Source organism: Sebastes fasciatus, chromosome 13 (assembly GCF_043250625.1).
Source record: "Sebastes fasciatus isolate fSebFas1 chromosome 13, fSebFas1.pri, whole genome shotgun sequence".
NCBI classification, from domain to species: Eukaryota; Metazoa; Chordata; class Actinopteri; order Perciformes; family Sebastidae; genus Sebastes; species Sebastes fasciatus.
Window position 1 is genome coordinate 22,179,981 of NC_133807.1, and position 25,513 is coordinate 22,205,493.

Consider the following 25,513-nt stretch of genomic DNA (forward strand, 5'->3'; position numbering starts at 1 on the left):
GTTCAGTGTCTTTATCCTCTCCCCTGCTGGGCATACAGCTCAGTCTCTAGCTCTGTAAAGGGACAGTGATGGGCTTTGAGTTTATAATTAGTCATCCTTAAGGGCGCCCCGCCACCGTCCTCTGCAGATGGTGGGGACATTTTCATCCTGCAGGAACAAACAGCCCGGGCGAAAATACACACAATAGCGAAAACACAATGCCGCACAAGCACTCCTGCATGTGCACACACATGAGGGTGCTTGCCCAAAGGAGGTCTGTGTGGCTTTTTACTCACTGAAGTTCCAGGTCATTCTGTTCCTGAGGCAGAAACTTGTAGAGCGCTACATAGGTGTGGATGGAGTGAACTTCAATGCGCTTTGGCACCTGGACACAAAGAGACACAGGGACAGCGTGAGACAGAGATAAACACTTGAGGGGGAAAACATCAAGTCTGTACAGGGTGATTTAAAAGAGCGGTACCATCAAACTGCTCTCCTCTCCAGGAGTCTGAGCATCTGCAGGAGTCTCAGCTTCGTCAGGAGGCAGAGCTTCTGCAAGAGGCTGAGCTTCTGCAACAGCCTGATCTTGGCTGCCGCTCTCGTCTTCCTCCTTCTCGACCTCGTCGTCGGGGTCGGGGATGTCTGAGGGTGGCGAGAAATTTTTCTTAGGAGGTGTCAGACATGCACGCATCCACACATTTTAATCAGGCAGGCCATTTTTCACAAGCAAGTCTCTCTCTCGCTCACACAGACAGACATGCACAGGTAAACACAACATATGCATAGACACACACGGGCATGGCCAAACAATGCATATGCCTTTCCACATACATGGAGACACGGACACACAGCAGCAGTGTTTACCCCCTGTCTCCTGAGTTATCTCTTCCTCCATGCTGCACTGTCTCTGCTGCATCTCCTCACCTCCCTCCCCCTTATCAACGGAGGAAATAGAGAGGAAAATGTTAGCACCAGGATGTCAAAGAGGGTGCACTCGATAGTCGGGAGTGACACTTTTCTCTGCGCTGAATTATTCAGAATGTACACCACACAGATCAGTAGACCTGCATACATGAGATATATACCGTCATGTATGAAACACGTTTTGGGGGATCTGGGGACACTGGTTCAACTACATGTTTAATGAGAAGAACACAGAGACCAGTGTCGTCCATTATGCTCCTCTTGATACCCTGGTGCTCAATTATAACACTTCACCATATGCCAAGTTGGATTTACAGTAAGCAGGGGACTAGCACAACCTCTGAAGAGAGGAAACTTCTGGGTTTGACATTTTGGGAATTACGTTGCCTCATTCGCTTTCTTATCATTCTCATTCGTTAGCAGAGAAGATAAGCAACCTGGTATCACACCAAAGCGTGTAATAGACCCATCCGTCCATCAAAGCGTGTCAGTGTCACGTTTTGCCTCACTGAGGCGTGAATATTACATGCCTGTATGAAGGTGCAGTAGCCGAAACCACTCACTTAGGTGTAAGCAACAAAACCAGTTAGTTGGGTTTAGGAAAAAACATGATGGTTGACCTTAAAATAAGTACGTAAACTTTAGCTTCAGTGCTATTTCACGACATAACTACGTCAACGAGCGCTGGAGCAACACTTCAACGGCAATCATCTCATCTGATTCTCCGCCAGAAAGTGAATACACATATTTCCCAAAATGTCAAACTATTCCTTTAAAGCTCAATTGCTTAGTTATCCTTAAAATAAGGATGCACCGATCCGACTTTTTCAGTCCCGATACCAATAGCAATAGCTGGGCTTTGGGTATCGGCCGATACCGAGTACCGATCCGATACCGGTGTTTAATTAATAAGCTGTATGCCTCACTGTGTAGAAGTGACTGGGATCATTATTTTATGTGTAACGCAACATCAGGCTTGACTTAAACATTGCTTTCTTAAATTTGTAAAACTAAATGTAACAAATAAATACATGAATACAAATTTACTGAATTATTTATTATTCAAATAATAAATCGTACACCAGCAACTTGGTAAAAAATCTTCATAATTAACAGGAATTACAATTCAGGTTTGATGCAGCAACAAATTAGTCAAAACTTAAACATTCTAGTATGTAATGTGTATATAATATAAACATAGAATCAAATTGAATAGGACCCATTGTCACCGATATCCGATCCAGCTATTTGAGTCAGTATCAGCCCGATATCTGATCCGGTATTGGTGCATCCCTACTTTAAAATCATCCAGCCAATTCTGGCAAATATTTCTAAAGTTTTTACAAAATGTGTCAGCGCTACAAACTAGGGAGTGTTGTGCTAATCACTGCTCTACCTTTGGTCTCAATACTTCACCAGTGAGTGATCTAATGTCGTAAAAACGTTTATGTGTTAATCACACTGATCGTACTGTCCTCTACCCCCTGACCACAGGGTGATGATGTCATACCAGGCTGCGTGTTGGCGACTCTGACAAACTGCCAAAACTGGAGCGGCTCATCTGTGCCAAGGACGTCCCAAAGCGCAAGGCGGCATACACGGGGTCTACACGCTTCTGCGTCGCCTCTGAAACCACACATACACACACACACTTTCGTAGGTTCACTTTATTTACAAAAATAGATTATTCAGGCAAAGACACAGCTCCTCACACAATTTGGGCAACATGCTGAGATTACACTGTACATCATTATTATTGTGCCAATCTGAAGGAACCAGAGGGTCTAAATATAACAGTCCTGGACCCAAGTGACCCACTTTAGATCTGACAGAGGACAGCAGCCAGACGTTAAGGAGATATCAAGACGTTCCAATAATTCTACACGCTGTGATTTATTTATACATTTACTTATTGGCAGGAGATGTGTCTTAGTTTTAATAGCCATGGAGCTGTAGTTGAGTAGAAAGGGAATAAGAGATGAGATTTAAAATATGGAAATCCTCAGAAAGCCTTCTCTGCTACATTTCATGTAGATGGCAGCGCTCGGTGCTATCACAGTATTTCTGAAGTTGGGAATTAAATTTTCTGCTCCTTTTTCCACCCAGCTCAACACGAGTCGAAAAGAGGGCAGAATGATTTTTTTCTGCCAGGCCTGAAGCGCTCTGTCTGTGTCTGTGTGTGTGTGTGTGTGTGTGTGTGTGCAGGATGAAGTCGTAATGCTTTTCTGTTTCATATTGCAGTCAGTGCCTCCATGCTCTCGTCCGGTGATAAATAAAACAAACATTAACAGAAATCCTGCAGCGAGACTAGTGTGTTTAATGTGACTATGGTGCATATAAGTGTACGTATTCAGAGGTGATAAAGCTCAAGTGTGCTTTAATTGATTGTAGCATTTTCAGTGCAGGAGGCTTTTCTACAAAGAGCAATTAATTAAGCGGGGGAAGAGAGTAAACAGACAGTCGTGCTCAGAGAATCTCTACTCCTCTATACAAATAAATATTTTCACAGTCTCTGGCCTTCAGCTCTCTTTTAAGTGCCGAGCGGAGGATCGTATATGTGATATGGCTTCACATCTCTCTTCATATGTACCTTTATCAACCCTTTGACTTGAGCTTACCTTGACAAACTTCAATAAATGAACGAATCCATGTATATATTTCAATTGGTATAATCTAGGGCTTTCAAAGTTAACATGAAAATAATGCATTAACGCAAATTGCGATTTTTAGGTTGTTGCGGGTTCAGTTTTAAAGGTAGAGTGAAGATACTGGTATCATATGAAACTAGAAATCCAAAGGAATCCATTGGTACCAACCATGTCCTTATCGCCAAGGAGGTTAAATAACGCTCCAAACTCGCTTACATTTTGGTGAGGAAAAACTGTCTATTTTCAAAGGGGTCCCTTGACCTCTGACCTCAAGATATGTGATGAAAATGGTTTCTATAGGTACCCACGAGTCTCCCCTTTACAGACATGAGCACTTTATGATAATCACATGCAGTTTGGGGGCAAGTCATAGTCAAGTCAGCACACTGACACACTGACAGCTGTTGTTGTCTGTTGGGCTGCAGTTTGCCATGTTATGATTTGAGCATATTTGTTTATGCTAAATGCAGTACCTGTGAGGGTTTCTGGACAATTTCCGTCATTGTTTTGTGTTGTTAATTGATTTCCAATAGTAAATATATACATACGTTTGCATGAAGCTGCATATTTATCAACTCCTGTGTTGATAAGAGTATTAAATACTTGAAAACTCTCCCTTTAAGGTACATTTTGAACAGGTGAAAAAATTTGTGATTAATTTGCGATTAATCGCGATTAACTATTTTAATCGATTGACAGCCCTAGTTTTTATTTTATGTTTTTTATTGCCTGATTTAAACGTCTTCCAGGCTCTTACGAGACAAGAGGTAGCCCAACTGCCAAATAATCAATTAATCGTTTTTGTCAAAACAGCACCGTTAAGCAAAATTAAAAGAATTGGTTGACCATTTCTTTTAGTTTTGCTTAAGGTGCGTAATATCGCCTACAATCGACTGACAGCTCTACTATAATCAGATTTTAATTGACATTGAAAGATTGCAGCTTAAAGCGTTTACTGTTAAGTACTTCACTCCTGCAGCTATTAGACGCTCCCGCTCATAAATGAGGTTTAATATGACACAATAAACTGCTTTGCCAAAAGGGAGTTGATGTGAAATTACAGGGTCTGTAAGTAAATCCTTTCATAAAAATGCCAGCTAATATTAATGTGTGTAAAAATGTATTTTGGATTTTTTCCAAGCCTTTAGTTAGCGTAATTATGAGGACACTTTGCAACGTGTGATTGTGAGTTTTGGCAGGTTGTAGTCTCAGCTGGCCCTGGCAGAGTCCCAGGCGTCATGGCGCTCAGCTCGGGGCGATGACAGAGCTGTAGGTCAATTGTACCCTGATTCATGGACGGTGCGAGGAAGTGACAGCACGAGGTGCTAACCCTGATTCAGCGAGGCATACAGTATGTGAGATGAAGGACTGTATCACCTACACAGATGTTCATCCAAAAGGTATGACAAAGAAAAACAAGCTCCCATTCAGAGATGATGATGAAAGGAAGAACAAATTCAGGTACTTTTAGGGACAAAACAGACTGTGTTTCAACCTTCAGCAGGTTTACTTGACAAAGACACAACAAGGGAACGTCAGATTTGTTTACTTCCATAATTGTCTACCACTTAGTAAAAACATGATTTGTATTCAAAATGTGGTTTTGGTGAAATAGAGGGGGATGTTATGATGCAAAAAGCTAGTTACTAATCAGAAAATAAGCAGCAATAGAGAGAAGAGGCCCTACCCCTTTCTGGTGGACCACCATGGGACCGTATTTCTGAAAAAATATCAACGGTAGTCAACGGCGATCCTGTTTGAATTGCGCCATGAATCACACATATGGTGTGTGTCAATTTAAAAGATAATTTTGCAAGTCAAGAAAGTCTCAGTTGTAAATCTGTTGAAGTATAAGACTGTAAAAATACGTAATTAGGAAGACTACACACCCAAAAGTGTGCCTCTCTATTTCGTACTGGGATGTACTCACACCAGCAACAGGTCTGATCGTTCTTTCTCTTCCCGGATGATAAAAAGACCAGGAGTCGCCGGATGAAACACATCAGGTAAGATAACGTTTCATCTGTGTGTGGAAGTTAGTTAGCTAGCTAGTGTTGGTGACGTATATTGTGCGAGACGAGAGATGTAGTTCACTGAGCGGTTTCACACAAAACTAAATGATACTACGACAAACTGAGACTTTCTCGACTTGCAAAAATGATGTTTTAAATTGACCAACATCATATGTGTGATTCATGGCACAATTCACATGGGATCAAAAACATATCTGTCTCTCGCCTTTGACTCCCATACATATTTTTTCCATAATAAGGTCCCATGGTATCCACCGGAAGGGGAGAGGACTTCACCTCTCTATTCAACGTTGCTTTAAACATGCCAGACAACGAAGTAATACCCTTCATCAAGTCCAAGGATAAACAGTACAAAGCATAAACAGAAATATAAAAACATAAACATTAGAACTTATAAATATTTATTCACATACTTCCAGGGTGCAGACCGTCCGTCAGCCTCCAAGAGAAGCTGAATTTGTTCTTCCTCTTTATATTTTCCCACTTCCTCGGTCGTCAGGTGAGATGGAGACAGTTCTGGGTTTTATTTCAGTGGCATGCACAAGCACACAGAGAAATCTACAAATAAACCAAATGGCTAGACGAGAGCAACGTCACGAAACAAAAGCACATGGGACGCATACATAACAATGCACGTGTGCACTCACTCATAAAACACACCCACGCAGACACTCAGGGTACGCTCACCTTGGCTCGGCTGAACTTCCTTGACGACAGACAATTGATCATTGACGAGCATCGGCGAGCTGAAGTTTCGCTTGAACGCCCCAGACTAATGGAGGAGAGCAGAAAGAAGGATTTATTTTTAGTTTACTTCTTGTTTATAGGCTGAGCTGATGAAACTGGCTCCATGTAGAGCATTAATGGAAATTTGGAAATTACTGAATCAGAAAGGCATCAAGATCCGCTGAGTGATGCACATACTGCAGGATAAAGAGTTCATTTCTGCCTTCGAGTCACAAACTGAAGCAACGTGAAGCTCTCTTTGCTGCTAATTATGAATGATAAATTCACTCAGCCACTTACTCGTACAATATGCACATGGCTTACACAAAGGCATGGATATGTGATTCTGTGTGTGTCTGTACGGGTGCAATTTCACACTGAATTCAGCACAGTAAGTGTTTCTGTTTGTTTTTGCCTTGACTTGCAAATGAGCCACTCAGTTTGTCATATTATGTTGACGAGAGAAACACTCCGAGACACCTTTTTTCCTGTAAAGATATCCAAGTTCTGGTCTGATGATATATTACCTTTGGCTGCCCTCATCACTCCCCTAGCTCGCCCTCTCTCCGTCTTTGTGCTTTTCTATCTAACTGCACTGAGCCGTTTTGAGCACGGTGCTCTTAAAAATTGTCCGAGTGCCTCTCAGAAGGTCTCGCCTCTCGCTGCATGCTAATGTCCTCTGCCCTGCGCTAGAGGATAAACACAAAAGCTCTGTCTGAAATCACTCCCAATTGCACTACACTCCTCAGGTCAAGAGTGTTTGAGTCTGTGAGTTGAAACTTCCACTTTCTTATCAAGTTTTTCATTTAAACACTGTACTTAAGACTGTCCCACAACATGCATCGAAATGAATTTCAAAGTGCAGGTAAAATGCGTGATCCAGAAGTCCAGGTTCATCATGGTAAAGTTACCATGGTAACAGTGTTTCTGCTCAGGTATTTCAAATCATGATTGCAATCCAAAATCGTGGGAAGGGAGGGGAGGGGTTGCCACATGGGTGGGTGGAAGGATAACCTTTCTTGGTTATTGTTGCCGGTGTTTTTATAACCTGGCTGATAAAATGTCTTGGGAAAATCAGAGAAATTGCAGGTTAGACTGAACTGAGGAGGAGGAACTTGTGCTGTTATGGTCCCTTCTTCAAAAACTCCCTGAATCATTACATTAGCTATACCAGGTTACATTTGTGTAGACAATAAGTCACACAATGGTGAGATTTGTGCCTGATCAGAAGTGTCTTCTATTAGTTTTGGTCTCTCACCTCCGATGAAGAGCAGCGCACAGCCGCTTCTCAAGACTAAGGGCCCTATTTTAATAATTATATGCTATTCTAGCATATAATTATTAAATAATAAAGTAATTTTCGATACATTTTGAGGTAAATATTGGGGTAATTTGGCAGTAATCTTCTAGTCTTCCGACCACTCAAAGCACTTTACACTACATGTCAGTATTCACCCATTCACGCACGCATTCATACAGTGATGGCAGAGGCATGCCATGCAAGGTGCCAACTTTGCCCATCAGGATCTAATCTAAATACTACACTTTCACACACCGATGGCACAGCCTTCGGGAGCAATTTGGGGTTAAGTGTTTTGCTCAAGGACACATCGACATGTGACCGGAGAAGCCGGGGATCGAACCACCGACCTTCGGATTGGTGGACGACTAGCCGCACACACTGAAATTTGCAGGTCTCTAAAATGAAGTCTTAACGCAACTGCTTAGCGCCAAAAATGTCGCCAAATTAAAATAAAAAAAAAAGATTACAGATAAAACGTTGATCAAAGACATTTAGTCAATGACTATGTTGAGTAAAACTACCAATGTTATATAAAAGAGCATCAAATCTAATCATCAGAAGTCATTCGCACCTTCCCATGACAGAGCTGCTGCGACAGTTCCGAGGTGCACCACAGGTGAGCAGCCATCTTGCATGTTTTACACCGCAGAGCTTGTTTGGAGTTTCCTGCAGAGAGGGACGGAGATGAGAGAATGAGAGCAGATGACACGCACACATGGAGGCAGCCACACACACAAAAAAGAAAAGAAACACACAGCAGGCTGCAGATCTGCAACAGACAGAGAGTCCTAACAAACCAGATCAGATCATATGAGCAGGTTTCCCTCTGCTCAGGTAGAGAGTAATCAAGAGTTGTGGTTCTATCAAGCTGGCACTGACACCAACGGCTTCATAATCAACAGCTCCTCTTCCAGAACAACCCGGAGAGATTGGAAACCAGCTGGAGATATTTCAATCATAATCGATTTGGCATCGAGTCATCTCGCTTTTTCATCTTTCAAGTGCTCTGAGCATTGAGATGTTCCCCTCTCATCTTTTTATGCGATGACAAATCCTCTGCTGATTGTTGAATGTTTTTAACGATTAAGGGGTTGAGTCACTTTTTATCCTGTAAACCAAAGATGAAAAGATTGCCTGGATTTGTCGTGGATGACATCGACAGGTCTATTATGGAGCAGAAACAACAAACAACTTAGATGGCTCGATAAAAACAGTGCTTTTACTTTGAAGAGGGAACATAGACTATACTTCATCAGCCTAACAAGGAGGCTGGACTGTGTTTGGGGACTGCAGCTAGAGCGAGGTGATGCATCACATAAATAAACCCACAGTGTATGCAAAAAAAAAAAAACACCACAGGCGCAAAAAGCTGAGGAGCAGGTTGGAGTCTGTAATCAATCATGGTGACAGGAAGTAGATTCAGCAAAAATACTAGCAGCAGCTATAGTTCATACAAGCGGCAAATTAGTTACGAGAGTACTCACACATCTGTACCACTAATGGTTTCTTTACTTATTAAACACTGAGAGAGCTGCTTTGAAATCTAATTTTCCTTAAATGGAGCAGAAAAAAAAAAGATCAGCTAGTGAGGTGAGGTAGTTTAAAAAATCATCTGTTTCAGGGTGTTTTTTTTCTTTGAAACAAGTGATGTTATTATCTTCATGCTACAGTACCTGAAGGAATAGTTTGACATTTTGGGAAATTCAGACTCAGATGAGACGATATCCTCGTCTAGCTCTCCGCCAGGACGTGAATAAGTGTATTTCCCAAAAGGTCGAACTTCTGCTTTAAGGAGTTGTAGACTCCTAAATCCTGCCGTGGTGATAAAACATTGTCTTTATATAACAATGTTAAATGATTTTAGCACAATAGGTGGTGTTACAGTTGCCACGAAGACAAAGGCCCTGTTCAGACCTGGCATTAACATGCATCCTAAAGTGATCGGATCACAAGTGGACAGCTCTAAGTACGCCTGTTCACACCTGGCATTATAATGCGTCTCCACATGCGTCTCCAGTGACCACTTGTGATCTGATCTCACTTCCCCACTCTATATGCAAATAAACATGTAATAAACACACGGCTAATAAAGCAGATGTTGTGACGTAATATAACATGAATGTCAGTAGTAATATCCTACATATTCGTGAATTCTGGTACAATTTATTAACATCAAAATATAAGGTTATTTTACCGGTTGTCTTTACCAGACAACAGCGGGATAACAGAGCTTCAGAGAGCGGGCGAGCGAGCGAACGGGCGGAACAAAAACACGACACATCTCTGACAGTATGATAATAATTCAGTTTGCCTGCCGGGTCTGATAGATAGTTGATTGATGATATGATTTAATAAAATACAGTTGTACCAATAGGATACAGTAGAGCACAGAAGATGTTTCCATGCTGACAATCACTCGTGTCTGTCTGTCACTTCACCTACGGAACGCAGAGACCCGCGGATCCCAGCGGGACGTCAATAGAGTAGGCGGTCCTTAATGTGGACCAGGACACATTCACATACATACTGCTAAAAGAATGTGGCCATATGTGGCTGAGACCACCTCTGAATGTGGTCTGAGCGATCGGATCTCAATGCGTCTTGAGTGCGTTCACACCTGTACTTAGAGCTGTCCACTTGTGATCCAATCACTCAGGACGCATGTTAATACCAGGTCTGAACAGGGCTAAAGACAAGGAGGCCTGAAATCCTGTAAAAAACTGCAAAAGAGAGTCCAGGAAGTAGATCGGGGACCTTACCCACTATCAGGTGCTTGCAGTGGTGGCAGTTGGTGGGCTTGCGAAAGATGTGGTCCTGGAAACTGTGGGTGATCTGAGGTCGGGGCGGCTTGGTGGGCAGCGACGGGGAGAGGCTGAGAGAGGGGGAGTGGGAGGAGATGGAAGGGTTGGGGCTGAGGGACGGCGATACGGACGGCGAGCGCTCGCCGACCAGAGGAGAGCCGGGCAGCAGCGGGGGAGAAGGAGGAGGTGGTTCGGTGATGAAATCCGGGGGCAGGCGAGCGTCGCTGTAGGACCTCTGGAAGAAGTTCTCCACGCTCTTGCTGCGCATGATGGTCTTGAAGGACAGCGAGCGTTTTAGTCTCTGGAGCTGCACACACACACACACACATGGACAGAGAGAAAGAGGGTACGCTCAGAATAAACACCAGATAAGCAAGAACGCAGCGGCACATTTGGGAGCAATAACAAATGTCCAATACGGCCTGAGGGCAGCACAGGCAATATCCCGGCATCCATAAACACAGCACGGCACTCTGATCTGTGCACCATGGGGAAAGAGGGTGAGTCATGAAATGTAATATCACCACATATGGAAGCAACACATTAATAGCTAATATACCTGTATGTTCCCTTTAGTGTAAGACCAAGCATACTCTACACACTACAGCCACATTTAACCAATCCCGACTGACTGCGGTCTTTCAGAGGTTAGCAGGTTCAGTTTCAGAGCTAGAGCAAAGGTACAGATATCATATGAAACTAGAAATCCTATGGAATCCATTGGTAACAACCATATTATGCTAGCTTGTCTGGAAGTAGGCTCAAATTGACAATAAGCGGGTTTCTGAGCAGTTACCAGAACAGAAGTGCTCGCCAGCATCTAATCGCCGGAAAATGTAATTCTTGCAGAAATCTCAAAATATCAAAAGTGTTTTACACCAAATCACAGCATGGCTTTTTCTATGGTGTTCCTCAAGGTCTTGGTGTCTTAATTTGGTATTTTGGAGGCATTATTGATCATTTTTATCAATTCTCGAGTGGTAAAAAAAATTGATAAATTTAGCACTAAATCTGTGTAACAAATGGTATCAACCCAAAAATTGCTGCAACAACTTATGAGACATACTACAGCATGGGGATGATCATCATATACTTCGATCATAATGTTCTAAACCCTTATATACTTTTACAATCTATTTTAAATAATCAATTAATTCCTATTTATTTCTGATTCATGACTAGAACAACTTGACACACAGTGCTGAGCTGCATCTCAAATTAATCGTCAGGTTCTCAGCTTTAAGATGACGTACACCACTTTTATGTGACTATCTGCTGTTGACCTGCTATCTCCCTGTAAAAAAAACCTGGCCCCCCTAAAAATACAAAAGCGGTCTATTGTGGGTCTCGGAGGGTTAACGGGGCAGCTTAGCCCATGGTTAAACAAGATAAGCCTTTTCTCTTCGAGAGCACCCACAGCCATACATCGAGGACTGCTGTGTGTTCCTTGATAGTGGTCGCGGGGGGGCTATTGTGATGAAATGAAACAAGACAGTTTACACAGCGTTATCATCTATCAACAGCCTATCTCCAGGGCTCTTAATCTGATGGAGTCTGCTCATTGGACAGATTGATCGTGCCACAGGGTTGCACTAAACATACAGGGCAGATGGATCCCTCCCAACATGCCAACAACATCCAACAATATCAAACTGCCTGTACCGTCTCTTATGTGTATTGACCGGCCGTGCTCGTATCTCGTAAACTGCATTGACCAAACAATAATTGGGTTTGAGAAGCGGAGCAATCAGACGACAATACGTCACACCAGCAACAGAGTCTCTGCAGCCATCTAGCATTGATTGGCCAGATAAATGCATGTTTCCTGACGTTCCCCTCCGGCTCTGTGTACAAATGATAATGATGCTAGTTTCCCCCCGAGGGATAGGCAGCCATTTGTTACCCTGACATGCAGTGCGAGGGCGTGGTCGCGTGTCGCAGGGGATGAATGGATCAACGCAGACAGACAGAGAATCAGTAGGCCACAGACACTCCGTGTGCACACAGTCTCTGCTCGTCTGCGCTCACTCTCTGCTCAGCGCCAAACATAATCACTTTACAGGGACATGCTGTTTACAGCTCCGCGCGTCTGGGAATAAGATATGAAAACAGTTTGTCTATTCGAGTGTGTGTGTGTGTGTGTGTGTGTGTCTGTGAGGCAGACTTGGAGGTAGAGAAACAAAAGTCAATGTGACTGAGTTCATTTGCTTCCTGTCAGAAATTCCCCTTCATCAGATTACACTGATGAAGACAAGCAAAGGTAACTAATAAATTGCATTATGCTGTTATTGTAGCTGTGTTGGGTGCACAGAATGGTGTTGTTCTCTGTATATTGTGCCTTACAAAGGGTTTATATGTTGTAATGAAGTGGCATCACTTGAGGGAATTTATCAGACTTCACACAGCTCCCTCTGGAGCAACAAAAGGCTTTATATACACTCCTTTTCACACTCTTCAGGACCTGTAAACAGACTTTGATGTGTAAAAACAGCTTCCCTTAAAGGAACAGTGTGTAACATTTCAGGGGATCTATTAGCAGAAATGGAATATAATATTCATAATTATGTTAAACTGAGAAACTAAGAATCGTTATGTTTTCGTTAGCTTGGAATGAGCCCTTCATATCTACATAGGGAGCGGGTCCTCTTCACGGAGTCTGCCATGTTTCTACAGTAGCACAGAACGGTCAAACCAAACACGGCTGGGCAAACTCCATCTGTTGAAGAAGCTTGTGGAAAGCTCCTGAAATCATGAAATGGACACTGTGGTGAAATTGTTTTGTGAACATTCATCTATACTTTATGTGGAAATAATCCTCTAATGATCTCATAACCGTACTCCCTTTTAGTAATGTGCAAAAATTAACGAACAAATCTTTTTGAACGACTCTTTTTAGTGTCCGATGTGTACCGGGTCAGTCTGATGAATGGACCGAGTGATCATGAATCCCCGACTTTTCCCACTCGCTGTTATCGTAGGGCACTGCTCACGCTGCCTGCAATGGTGGTGCAGTTGCTCAAAATATAGGAAGAGGCATACACGGACTCAACGGCACTGAATGAACGAGTGAGGACCGATTGAATCGGACTCTAGTTGAGACGGGCGGTACGGCAGGTTAATGGTGCAATCCAGTGCTCCTTGGATGGCCCCCTATAACGGAAACTCAAGGAGGAAATGACGCTCAATTGTGCAAAAAGTATAAAACTCAAAAGGTTTGAAAGGATAATTTTCATGCATCAACTTGAAGGAACTGATTCAGTGAAAAGAGTCGGTCTGCACATCAAGCCATCAATTCTGCAGTTATAAATGTTAGTAATCAGAGATTTCTCACTGTCTATTAAATAACCGAGATGAACTGGAAGAGCTAGAGGAAGTTGAGCTGGAGGAGGATATATATCATATCAGCCAATCTATGAACCATTACAGCCCATAAACTCTTTATGAAGAACACCTTATCAGAAGGTGGTATGCTTTTTTTAGAACCGTGTTTGTTCATGGTGCAGTGCTTCGACACACGTCTCAACGTTTCCTGTGCAGCATCACAGTCTCGAGCCGAGCTCTCTCAATCAGAGCAGATGAGTGCTGGCATAACAGCTCCGGCTAGAGCACATGTCTCAATTACAGCTAATCTAATCATCTGTCAGTGTGCGGAGCCTAAAAAGCATTCCCGTTAGCTTCCATTTGAACATTAGCTGAGAGCGTCATACTGAGAGAGTTCAAGCCAGGGTGATACAGCGCTCGATTCGGGTCACATGAATTTCTGTTGCAGGTGAAAGGCCGATGACGATGAGTCAGAGTGAGCTGAAGTTCACCGCAGATGATACCATGGTCGTGATGTATGATCTAGTCCCATATGTATTAGTGATCCCACGCATTTCATGGCAATGCCTGCTAAGAGAACGGCCTCTTTCTTCTTTCATTGCTCTACTAACTGCACTTCTTACAAGTGAGTAAAGCCTTTCATCTGCAGAAAATGCTGCTCTCCCAAAAGAAACATTTGGGTTTAGTTTAGCTCACTGGTGTTTCTCTCTCAATAAATTATTTAGAGAATTCACAAATGACTCACAATGCCATGCAAAATGCAAAACGTAGCCCAGATTTACACGCACCTGCACAGTCAATATTCCTCAAGCGGCAACAATCTCACTGCTGCAGACCAGATTTTGACGAGCTGTCTCAGCGGACGTGTAAAAGCCCATAATTCTCACATCTTCGATCCAGTTTTTCTCACATGTAGCCAACATAAATGTCCAAAATCGATGCCCCATAGAGGGACAGCAGCGTTTGAGCGGACATAATTCAATGATAAAGCTTTTATTTCACCCGAATATGTGGCTCTTCCTTCCTCCATCAGAATTTAATGGGTCCAGGCTGAGATATATACGGGATGCTCCAGCCTGTCCAGAGGTCAAGACTGAGCAACAAAGGCTTAGTCGCACTGGGAAAGTGACTATAAATACAGCTTGTGGCCATAATGCTTTAGTGTGGACTATAAATGGTTCACCCAGTGGAGAACATTTACCAGAGAAAAGGTTATCCAGTTATGCCAGCTGTGTCTTTGTGTAGAGGTTGTAATTTGGTGAGAAGGTCTTGATGCGCATCACCCAACAGTCACACTTGTCTTTATGTAGAGAGTGGGATGGTGTGCATGGGTGTTAAAACGGATAGATTTGTGCTCTTTTCTCCAAATTTCTCTCATTCTACCGCTATCACGTGGAATAGTGGAAAAAACAGCCACTGCAACAGATCTACACCGCCACTCCACTTTTTTAAATCACAGTATCAAAGCCAGTCTTGAACAAAGTGCCTGTAATTTCCGCTTTAAAATTCTCCCCAGCTTCGTCCCCCACATTTAAGGCTAGTCACATACACACAAAAATAGTGCAGAATTGGTTGACGTCACAGTGTCCAACCTTGTTCTAAGAGATATTTCAAAAAGGATAACGGTGCTGTGAAAGAAGCAGTTTCCTGGCTCAATCCAGCTCTAGACAGAATATGTGGTTTGAGAGGAAATGATCACCGTCAGGTAGCTGGTAATACATGATGTGTTTACACCCTCCCTGTGTGGCTTCATTTGTTTTGGGCAGGTGATGCAACACTGAGGAAACAGCTGTGACTTAACAGGGGGGTAAAATGACAACCTGAAGGATTCATTAGAATATCAAAAATCACAGGTCGAGACCAACAAAAAAAAACTACGTAGCGTTATCATCATTACAAGAGCACAGCGTTATCATTACAAGGAGGGTGAACCAGTTTCATGTCCCAACGTTCCCTTTCTTGGCTGAAGTTTGTCATTATGCACGGCAGCATGGCAGATTCCCGCTTTGAATACGAGATAAGAGATGCATAAATCAACACACATGCATATACACACACACACACAAGCACAGACAGACAATTATATGCTTGCTCATACACACAGACTCCTCTCCCTCTCCTCCTCTCTCTCTCTCTGTGGTTGTTTAATGGAGGAGAAACTGTGTGTGAAATAGTAGCGTGGATTATAACCACTTCCCTCAGCGGAGTGCAATTCGTCGCCCCCACATTCAGCGAACCCCGCCATGCAGCTTTGCCCCGGTAACTCATCATCCACACATTTTCACTTGCCCAATCACTGTTCACAACACCCAAAGCACAACACAGTGTCTGACGAAGGGGGGGGGGAGAATGTTGTTTCCGAGCGAGCATCGGTGGCAACAAATAAATCTCCCCTCGTCAGCGATACACAAATAGATATACAGTGTCCAGTATTTCAACAGCTCACACCTTTTCCCCGTAGAGTCACATTAATAACCATGGCAGCAGTGAAGGTGTTACATTAATCAATGAAGACCTTGGCCCACTTGAGCCTCCCTCTGCGTCTTTACTCTCCTGCTCGCGTCACTCAGGCTCAGTGTCATCCACCCTTCATCTGAAGAGAAAGTGAAGTGTTAGTTAATAAAATGTGACGTGGACTTAAAAAGAAAAAGTGCGTGGTTTCAAAGACACGTATCGAGATTCATTTATGTAATGACAGCGAAGACTCTAGAAATCATCCTGCAGATCATTAGCAATACTTCAATGTTCACTATGCTGAGTGACTGTAGATGACTGCAATTAACACTGCCCTGTGTAAAGAGGTGTGCATGATAAAGACCATTTTTAATATAAATGATGAATCCAACTTATTTCCCAAAGTGCTGACAGATGCCCTGTCGCCATATTTGATGCCCCAATCATCTTTTCCTGCCCTCTGTCTTTAAATGGATGAAGATATTCAAGCTAGCAGCGTGTCTCTGTGGCATTGTGGGTCTGTCAGTCCACCTCTTTGGTCCAGACTGAAATATCTGAATAAAAATTATTAGATTGCCATGAAATTTTGCACAGGAATTCAGATGATGAATCCTTCTAACTTTTGGTGATCCCCTGGCTATTCCTGTAACGCCACCATCAACAGGTCAACACTTTAATTTTGATTTAAAGAGGACCTATTGTGCTTTTTTTGTTCCTTTAGTGTGTTATATTGTGCATGTAAAAGGTCTGCAAAGTTACAAAGTCCAGGCCAAATGGAGTTACTCTCCCCTTGTGAATGTATTTGACTGATTTTGCGATTGTGATATTAGAGGGAATGATCATTTTTACATCATTATTTTCATATTCATTGAAAAACTGAAACAACTTGCATGAAGTCCTGCCTTTTCTTCCGTAACGTGGTGATGTCATCAAGTAACACATTTGCATAATACCTGCCTGGCAGCTAGTTTGGCATGCCCTCAAACAAAGCTAGTTAGAGCGGAGCTGGAGCGGAATCCAAAGGGTTTGGTTTGGTTGACCAATCAGAGCAGAGCTTGCCAGAGCTCACGTGAGTCCATTCAAAAGGATAAAAACGTACAGTTTGCTTGGAAATATAAATTGCACATGATGATGTTGAATTATTGCCCAGCTCTAATAGCAAATAATTGCAACTTCCTTGATTTGTTTCCAGTGAGAGACTCCTCTTTATCTCCCTCATGTCTGCTTACATCATCTACTCTTTGATATTTCATAAAAAATGCAAGAAAGTGTAGAAATACAACAACACCTTTAAAAAAAAATTTAAAAAAATGCTAAATCCGTTTTACTTTGGATTAAGCTGCCATCACTCAACATACCACAAAACAGCTGCATGGTTGCTCGTCGTTTAGCTTTGGAGCTGTGACAATCTCTTATTTTCACACTACAGGCAATCCCAGTCACCTTTTATCACACAACCGGCTGTGTGAGCGTTCAAGTGCTCACATTTTGGGTGAAGAATCCAATGGAGACACGTGGAAGAACTGTGATGTTCTTGTCACATAATGGGCAAGCTGACAAATGGACCAATCTGTGTAGGGTGTTTCAAGTCTTTATATCTCTGCGCTCAGAGATGGTCCTGTGAACTCATCATTAGAGAGAAAAAAAACAGGTTTACCCGTGCACTTCTATCACAGAAAATGCTCCCAAAGCATCAACAGCCCCCGAGAGATCAAACAGCTCTCAACAAAGAGCGACACTATACGCTGCTGATTGCTGCTCAGGCATCTCATCTGCTCCACCAATCACATTCCTGCCAGCCTTGGCGACAGACCAGCACATTGTTGGGAGCCAGGGAGAAAGTCCATGCTTCCTTTCCTCTTAATCCTCTGGCGCTGTATTCCTCTGTTCCTGATTTCCGATATCCATCTTTGTGGGAATTTGCTGCTGGTGGATTTCAGGGAGCATCTGTTATCAGAGCAAGCTCCCCGCCATCCTTATCTAATTAAAAACATCATGGACACATGGCTACGTGTCTGATTAGCTTCCTTCAAAAATTAAACCCTCTAGCGGTGTTTTTTTTTTAATTTTAGGAATGGTCTTGATTAAGTGTTTAAAGAAGATATGGGTGGAATATTGAAGTGAAGGAATTTCAATCTCCTGGGGCTACACCTGTGTATCAGAGTCAAGCTGACATTAAAGGGATAGTTTGGGTGCTTTGAAGTGGGGTTGTATGAGGTATTTATCCATAGAAAGTGTATTACCTACAGTAGATGACGGTCGGCACACCCCCAGTTCGAAGAAGCAGACAGGAGTTACCGCAACGAAGCAAAGCAATGTATTGCTGTGGACGGGGCCGGCGGCAAAACATATTTTAGCCACCTAAAAGAAAGGCTCACCTACAAAAATAACAGTTTAAGTGTACGCTATATAATATTTTTGCCGGTTTACCTTGCCGTGAGACAGTTATGCAGTCTATTTTTCCGACTGGGAACTAAAGCGGTTATATTTGCTCTCGCCAAAGCAACCAGACTCCATTGAAGAAATCTGTAATTTTACCTCACAGAACACGGGAGTTGCTGGTCTACCGCTGCCTCAATCGGTTCGTTTGTTAGTGCTATTGTGTGACTTTGGTTAGTTCGGATTCAAATAAAACACAGTAAGTCATCCAGTGTTCGATAGAATAGGTGCTGGATCAAAGAAATATAGCAGAAAAAAACCAAATAGATCCGCACTAAAATATGTTTTGCTGCCGGCCCCGTCCACAGCAATACATTGCTTTGCTCTGGTGTGGTAATTCCTGTCTGCTTCTCCAAACTGGAGGAGTGTCGACCATCATTTACGGTAGGAAATACACCGACTATGGATAAGTACTTTGCACAACCCCACTTCAAAACACCCAAACTATCCCTTTAACTTCAATATTGTCCTACAAGATTCCTTAATAGACTCCTATATGGTTGCAACATCTCATTGACCCTCCAGGGAGATGAAACGATGTTACATTTAACCTTTCACCTGAATATCAAACATATATGAGCCGTGCCAAGTGCATGAGGGCTGAAGGTTAAAGTGAAAATCTATTTCACACGGAGCCGATCGATTGGGAGAGCAGAGAGGAGATGAGGAGCGAGAGCTGGTGACTGAATGGCCAGCCTGGTTAGTTTGTGGCATAAATGGTTGTGATGTGGTGAAGCTGCCCAATGAATCATATGAATACTAATCAGTCCTGCTTGGCAGAATATCGCCTCATTTTCTGTAGTAGCAGCTGGTGAAGAGCGGGGAACTGGAGCGGAGCACGCTGGAGAGAGCTCGCCACAATGTCGACTTCCATGCTTCTCACGGAGGACATCAAATATTTAGATGAAGCGTCTGAGTGTCACTTTGCTTCAAACATGTCCACAGCATGTGTGTGTTTTGTGCGTGGGCGGCGTGGTGGAGACAAAGACTCAGCTGAGAGAGAGTTGTATCAAGTGTCTGGGCCTAATGAATCAAGTGTCCTAGAAGCCTTCCAATAGCAGAAAGCTTTCACAGCTCCTGCACTTGGACGCCAGCCCTCGAGATCTTTGTTTATACAGTCAAGTCAACAAATTGAATGGAATCATAAGGACAATTTGTAAGGACACTTGAGGCGCAGACAGGCCCACCCTGTACGGTAAAAGGGATCTACATATCAGGCACATATAAATAAATGTGGCCATTTATGCTCATTGCAATAGAAAACTTTCTTAGAGCACAGAAGTAAAAGTTATTTGACACAGTGTGTGTGAGTTCAGCAATATGGGAATGGGTAAGATATAACTGTGTCAGTAATCACCAATAAAAAATCAGAAAGGCATTCATTGCAACCATTCTTCTACGTAAATTATACTCATTAAAATGCATATTATGAATTAATACTAAGCATAAATCTATGGAGGACGGAACATGCCAAAATAAAAAATTAACAAATAAATTACTCGATAAATAAATAAATATGCCATTAAAATGTACCAAAAATAATATTAAAAATAAATATAGGCATTAATTAACTGATAAAATGTGACATAAATTGATATTTCTGTTTTATTTATTTACCTTTGTATTAATTCCCCTATCAATCTACACTTTTATTGAATTTCCACTTTTATTTATTTATTTATTTCTATAAACTTTTAAATGTGTTTATTTGTGCATGTATTTTGTATTTATTTATAATTTATTGTTAAATGTATTTATTAATTATCAAATTGTATGTATTTATTTATTTATGCAGGATTTTCCCTTAGCATTACCCTCCCTATTTATTTCCCTAGACTTATTTATTTCTGTATTCTTTTTTTTTTTTTTTTACATTTCTTACATTTAAGGGTATATTCATTTATTTATTTATTCATTTTTGATTTAGACAGGTTACATCCTCCATATTAAATATCCCCCTCCTGTGTGTGTCTGTGTGTGTGTGTGTGTGTGTGTGTGTGTGTGTCCAGAGGCAGAGAGAAAGGAGCAGACAGAGACAGAGTGACATCACACCTTACGTGTGAGGTTTACACCTAGTGACGCAGTCATGATGATGATTACAGCTGCAATTGTGAAGAATTGACATCAATGTTACACAAACCGGTGGAATAATGACGAGGAGGAGGAAGAGGAGGAGGAGGAATACAAAACTGCAATAATAAACAGTTAAATAAATAAATAAATAACTGGTAACAAAAAATAATCTCTCATTGTATTCAGCCAAGAATCATTTTGCTTTCAGTGTGTGTGGAGGAAACTGTTGTGTAAAGTTGAGTATTAGATATTAGATTAGATATTAGAGTATGAACTATGTGAGCCATTAGAGTGCACACATCCAGCTGTGGTGGCTTCTTCTTACCTTGGATGACATGGGCTGGATGGACATGGTGCTTGGACAGCGCTGGAGCTGAGAGTCGCTCTCCATCTCGTTATTCTCAGTCATCATTGATGATGATTGATGGAAAGACACGTTCAAGACACAAACAATAAAAACAACTTTTTAACTCCTCAAACTGTGTCCAGTCGTAGGTAGGAAATCCGCACAAAAAAAGCTCTGCAAAGTGTGACAGATCCACATCACAGGAATGTGTGCGCGCTGCGAGGAGGACGCCTTATTATGGCCATTTGCTCTCCACAAACACACACACTGCAGGTTGATTAAACAGTTTCTAAAGACACACATGCACACACACACACCCAGCTGTTTATATCTCGCTCATGCCACACGAGGACATTCAGGATTGAGGCTTGTATCGTCCCTTGAAAACACCAGTGTGGCACAATTCCGTTTCTTTGGCTTAAAAAAAAGGTTCAAAGCAGCAAAATGAATATCATCTTCTAGTATGATTAGATCCAAATGTAGCTTGTGATCTAGGTGTACATCCAAAGCGAACTGTGCCCTTCACCGATGCACACACTTAAATTTAAGCGCAACTCGAGGCACGCCTCCACGCGCGTCTCAGGCGCGTGATTGGGCACATTTTTACAACTGTGCCAGGATTCATTTAGACGGAATCAATCAGGATTCAGGGAGTCGTGGGCGGGAGCTTAGTCTAAGCCCAAATATAGACTGTCTCACTATTCGCAAACAAGAGAGAGCAGATTTCTCTCTTTGAGGTGATGAAGGTTTTGGAACAAAAGCAGGATGTTTCCTTCTGCGTTTTCTTTCTTCGATTCCTGCAGTCAAAGCTGCTCAATGTACCTATTTAATTCTACATTGTGTCAAAAATCAAGATACTTGTGAAAATGAACTATAACTACATAATTGCAAATAGATAGATGGATAGATGGATGGATGGATAGATAGATAGATAGATAGATAGATAGATAGATAGATAGATAGATAGATAGATAGAAAGATAGATAGATAGATAGATGAATAGAGCGATAGATGGATAGATGGATGGATGGTTGGATAGATGGATAGATGGATAGATAGATAGATAGATAGATAGATAGATAGATAGATAGATAGATGAATAGAGCGATAGATGGATAGATGGATGGATGGTTGGATAGATGGATAGATGGATAGATAGATAGATAGATAGATAGATAGATGAATAGAGCGATAGATGGATAGATGGATGGATGGTTGGATAGATGGATAGATGGATAGATAGATAGATAGATAGATAGATAGATAGATAGATAGATAGATAGATAGATAGATAGATAGATAGAGCGATCGATGGATGGATAGATGGATAGATGGATGGATGGATAGATGGATAGATGGATGGATGGATAGATGGATGGATAGATAGATAGATAGATAGATAGATAGATAGATGGATAGATGGATAGATAGATAAATATATACTTTATTGATCCCGAAGGAAATTTAGGGTTAGGGTACCTATTTAATTCTACATTGTGTCGCCCTTGGTGCAAATCAAAAATACTTATGAAAATGAACTAGAACTACATAATGCAAATAGATAGAGATAGATAGATACTTCATTAATCCCAAAGGAAATTTAGGTTTAAGAAATTTAGTTCCAACTAATGCCCGATTTAGACCAAAAAAGGTGCCAGTAGCCTAATTCAGCAGTTGCATGACATGATCATATAGCATGTGTCTTTGATATATTTATATTTACATGTATATCTTAGTAATATATCCCACTTAAAATGCATTTTTCTATGCATTTCATTACATGCATTAGGCCTACATACAACATACATTCCCACAGTTTGTACATAAATGTATATTTGGTTAATAAAAACTTTTTTATGTAGCTAATGATACAAATCAAATTGTATACAAATATAATATCGCATATATGCTACAATAAAACCAACTGAAAATATGATATCTGTTGGCCTACAGATTAAATTGGATAATGAACAGACAATTTCAGTGCTGTTTGCTCAGCATTAAGCCCTGCGTTTACACATACACACAGTTAGCGCTGTGCAACTACACTCACAAAGAGGTGGTGCTACACAATAAGAAGTAAGGCTACTCATTTAGACAAAAATCACAAGTGCTGGTAGTCAGTACTGGTGAGTACCGGTTCATTTCAGGCTCTTGTTCCAACATGTTAATTAATGTCACATCTGGCTTTTATTAAAAACTCATATGTAGGGGAGAACGGGGTTGGTCGTCACACTTTTTACTTTCAAAAACTGTATCCTTATTAATAGATTCCTTTTCAATGTGTAGACCAATGACAGCCTAAAGTGTCTGGTAGGAATGGAGTGACCTTACTCTCCTTAAGCTTAATCTGTTCAAAAGATACAGACTGTCAAATACATCTTGTGACAACCATCGCCACAATGGGGTTGGTTGTCCCCATGTTATTTTAATGGGGCATTTTGTTGGTGTTGCTAGCAACTAAGCTAACAACCTAAGAAAAAATCTAAATGAGAGCTCTCCCTTCATGTTTTTTTAATGGTAATCCTTTATTATAAAACCAATTGTGTAAAAGCCTAGAAGACAAACACAAAGGAGATGGATATTTACAACTGGACATGAAAAACACTAAAAGTCTTCTCACCTCAATGTTAACTGTCTTACTCCTGAAATGACCCTGTAGGTGACCTCTGTCCCCAACTTTGAAAATTGAAGAACTAACATTTTTTTAACAGCGTCCTCTAGGGAGAGAGATCTAGAGGCCCAGACACACCAAGCCGACGTCAAGGAACTAGCGGCGATGAAGGCGTCGCCTCATGTCGCCTTTGTTTTGGCCGACAAGTTGCATTTGAACACACTACAAAGACGTCAGCCGACGGCCAGTCAGCACGTACGTTCTGCGCCTGTGTGAGAGGAAATAACTCTCCACAACAGCAGGTGGCGGTTGTCTGTATTCGTCGTTCGAAAAGAGAAACCGGAAGACCGAGGACGGCGGATATACAAGCCGTTGTTATGATACGTACATGAAATAAAGCGTCATCTGCCGACCATTTTCACACAACTCTCACTCACCACTTTGCTTCATTCCAGATGACCATATCGTTGTGAAAATATCCGAAGAGCATTCTGTGTTTGCCCTCTTAACTTTACTCGTTTGCTTGCTTTCCTCACTTCCGTTTCTCGTGCACTGCTTCGTTTAAGCTGAACAGACAATCAGAGTGATTCCTCTCACCGACTTGCGTCGCCGCCTTTTCAACATGCAGAATCGGCCGAAAAACCTCTGACACGGGCAGACTAGAGCGGACGGTGCGGGACACACCGCAAAAACTAGGCCGACGGACGCTCACCGACGTGAGACAACCAATGCATGTGACAACCAACCCCGTTCTCCCCTACCTGCCCATGTTCCTGTCCATAGTTCATGAGGCTAAAGGGGTTTCAGACCACTGTAAAGCCACCACAGACACTACACACATAAGATCCATTATTATGAATCAATGTCAGAGGAATGTTATAGTGACAGAAGTGGGTGTTTCTGCAGCTTAATGAAGCTGTGAGTCCGAACTGTATAGCAGAAAAATGACCCATATAGGATGAGCTGCACTACTTTCAGTTTTTAGCCACACTTGTACTCTGTTATCATTAATTCTGTGTCATTTCCCACCTGCCCTCTGAAGCAGCTGCCATGTAGGTGCTGCCCTGCAGAGTTAGAGCTGCATCAGGGTTGGCACAGTTTGTTTAAGGATTGGTACTCTGATTCCAAATGCAATCTCATTTCCATTCCTACCTGGTTTACCCTCCTCCTGGGTACGTCTCTATTGATCGCCCCCTTTATAACACATCAGATGAAAGAGAACGAAGCAATAAGGTTGTGGTCACAGCTTCTGATTTCTGTATTAACCTGACGAAGGTAAAAGGACGGGGAGAGTTAATGTAATAAGTTGTAGTTTAAAGTGAATTCTAAGCGAAAGCTGCTGCACCATTCACGGTGTGAGACAAGACTGGAAAGACTTCTAAATGTGATTAAAGTTTCTTTTTTTGGGGGGAGGGGGTCTATCTGCACTGCATTATTTCACCTATAAGCTTTCAACATCAAAGTTTGCTCTAAGCTTTCAGAAAGTCCTTGTGCGTGGGTGTGCTGGAGAAAAGAGACAGGAGGAAGACAAAGAGAGAGAGCCTCTGTTATCACATTAATTATTGCTTCAGTCAGAGCCAGGGCACAGCAGATAGCAGAGTGACTGCTGAAAGGAACACTCGGTGAATAAAAAAATACAAAACAAAAGCCAAGTCAAAAGTTTTCTGGTGTAGCTGTGGCTTTGCTGTCAAAAATAAACCGAAACACAATGTCTTGGTGGGGCGGTGTGCAGCGAGCTGTGATCTGATCCGTCTGTGTTCAGATGCAGAAAATACAGAACAGTTGAGAGAATAGCTGAAGGAGGGAAACACATACACACATACACACACTTAAATGTCTCCCTCTGAGCCAC

The 25,513-nt window shown here is 42.0% G+C and overlaps 1 protein-coding gene across 2 annotated transcripts in view; it reads right to left on the reverse strand.

Moving 5' to 3' along the window:
• LOC141780796 (SH3 and cysteine-rich domain-containing protein 2-like) overlaps positions 1-21,635 on the reverse strand; it is a 32,007-nt gene extending 10,372 nt beyond the window's left edge. Inside the window, exons 1-8 of one of the 2 annotated variants that reach the window (XM_074656183.1) lie at positions 21,027-21,635; positions 10,373-10,721; positions 8,185-8,279; positions 6,272-6,356; positions 2,414-2,529; positions 844-913; positions 461-621; positions 276-364 (exon numbers count right to left, since the gene is read on the reverse strand). In XM_074656183.1, the coding sequence (XP_074512284.1) occupies positions 276-364; positions 461-621; positions 844-913; positions 2,414-2,529; positions 6,272-6,356; positions 8,185-8,279; positions 10,373-10,721; positions 21,027-21,113 (1,052 nt within the window). In that variant the 5' untranslated portion in view covers positions 21,114-21,635. The remainder of the gene's footprint in view (positions 1-275; positions 365-460; positions 622-843; positions 914-2,413; positions 2,530-6,271; positions 6,357-8,184; positions 8,280-10,372; positions 10,722-21,026) is intronic. The other variant, XM_074656184.1, reaches the window with a different exon arrangement.
• Between the last annotated feature and the right edge of the window lie 3,878 nt (positions 21,636-25,513).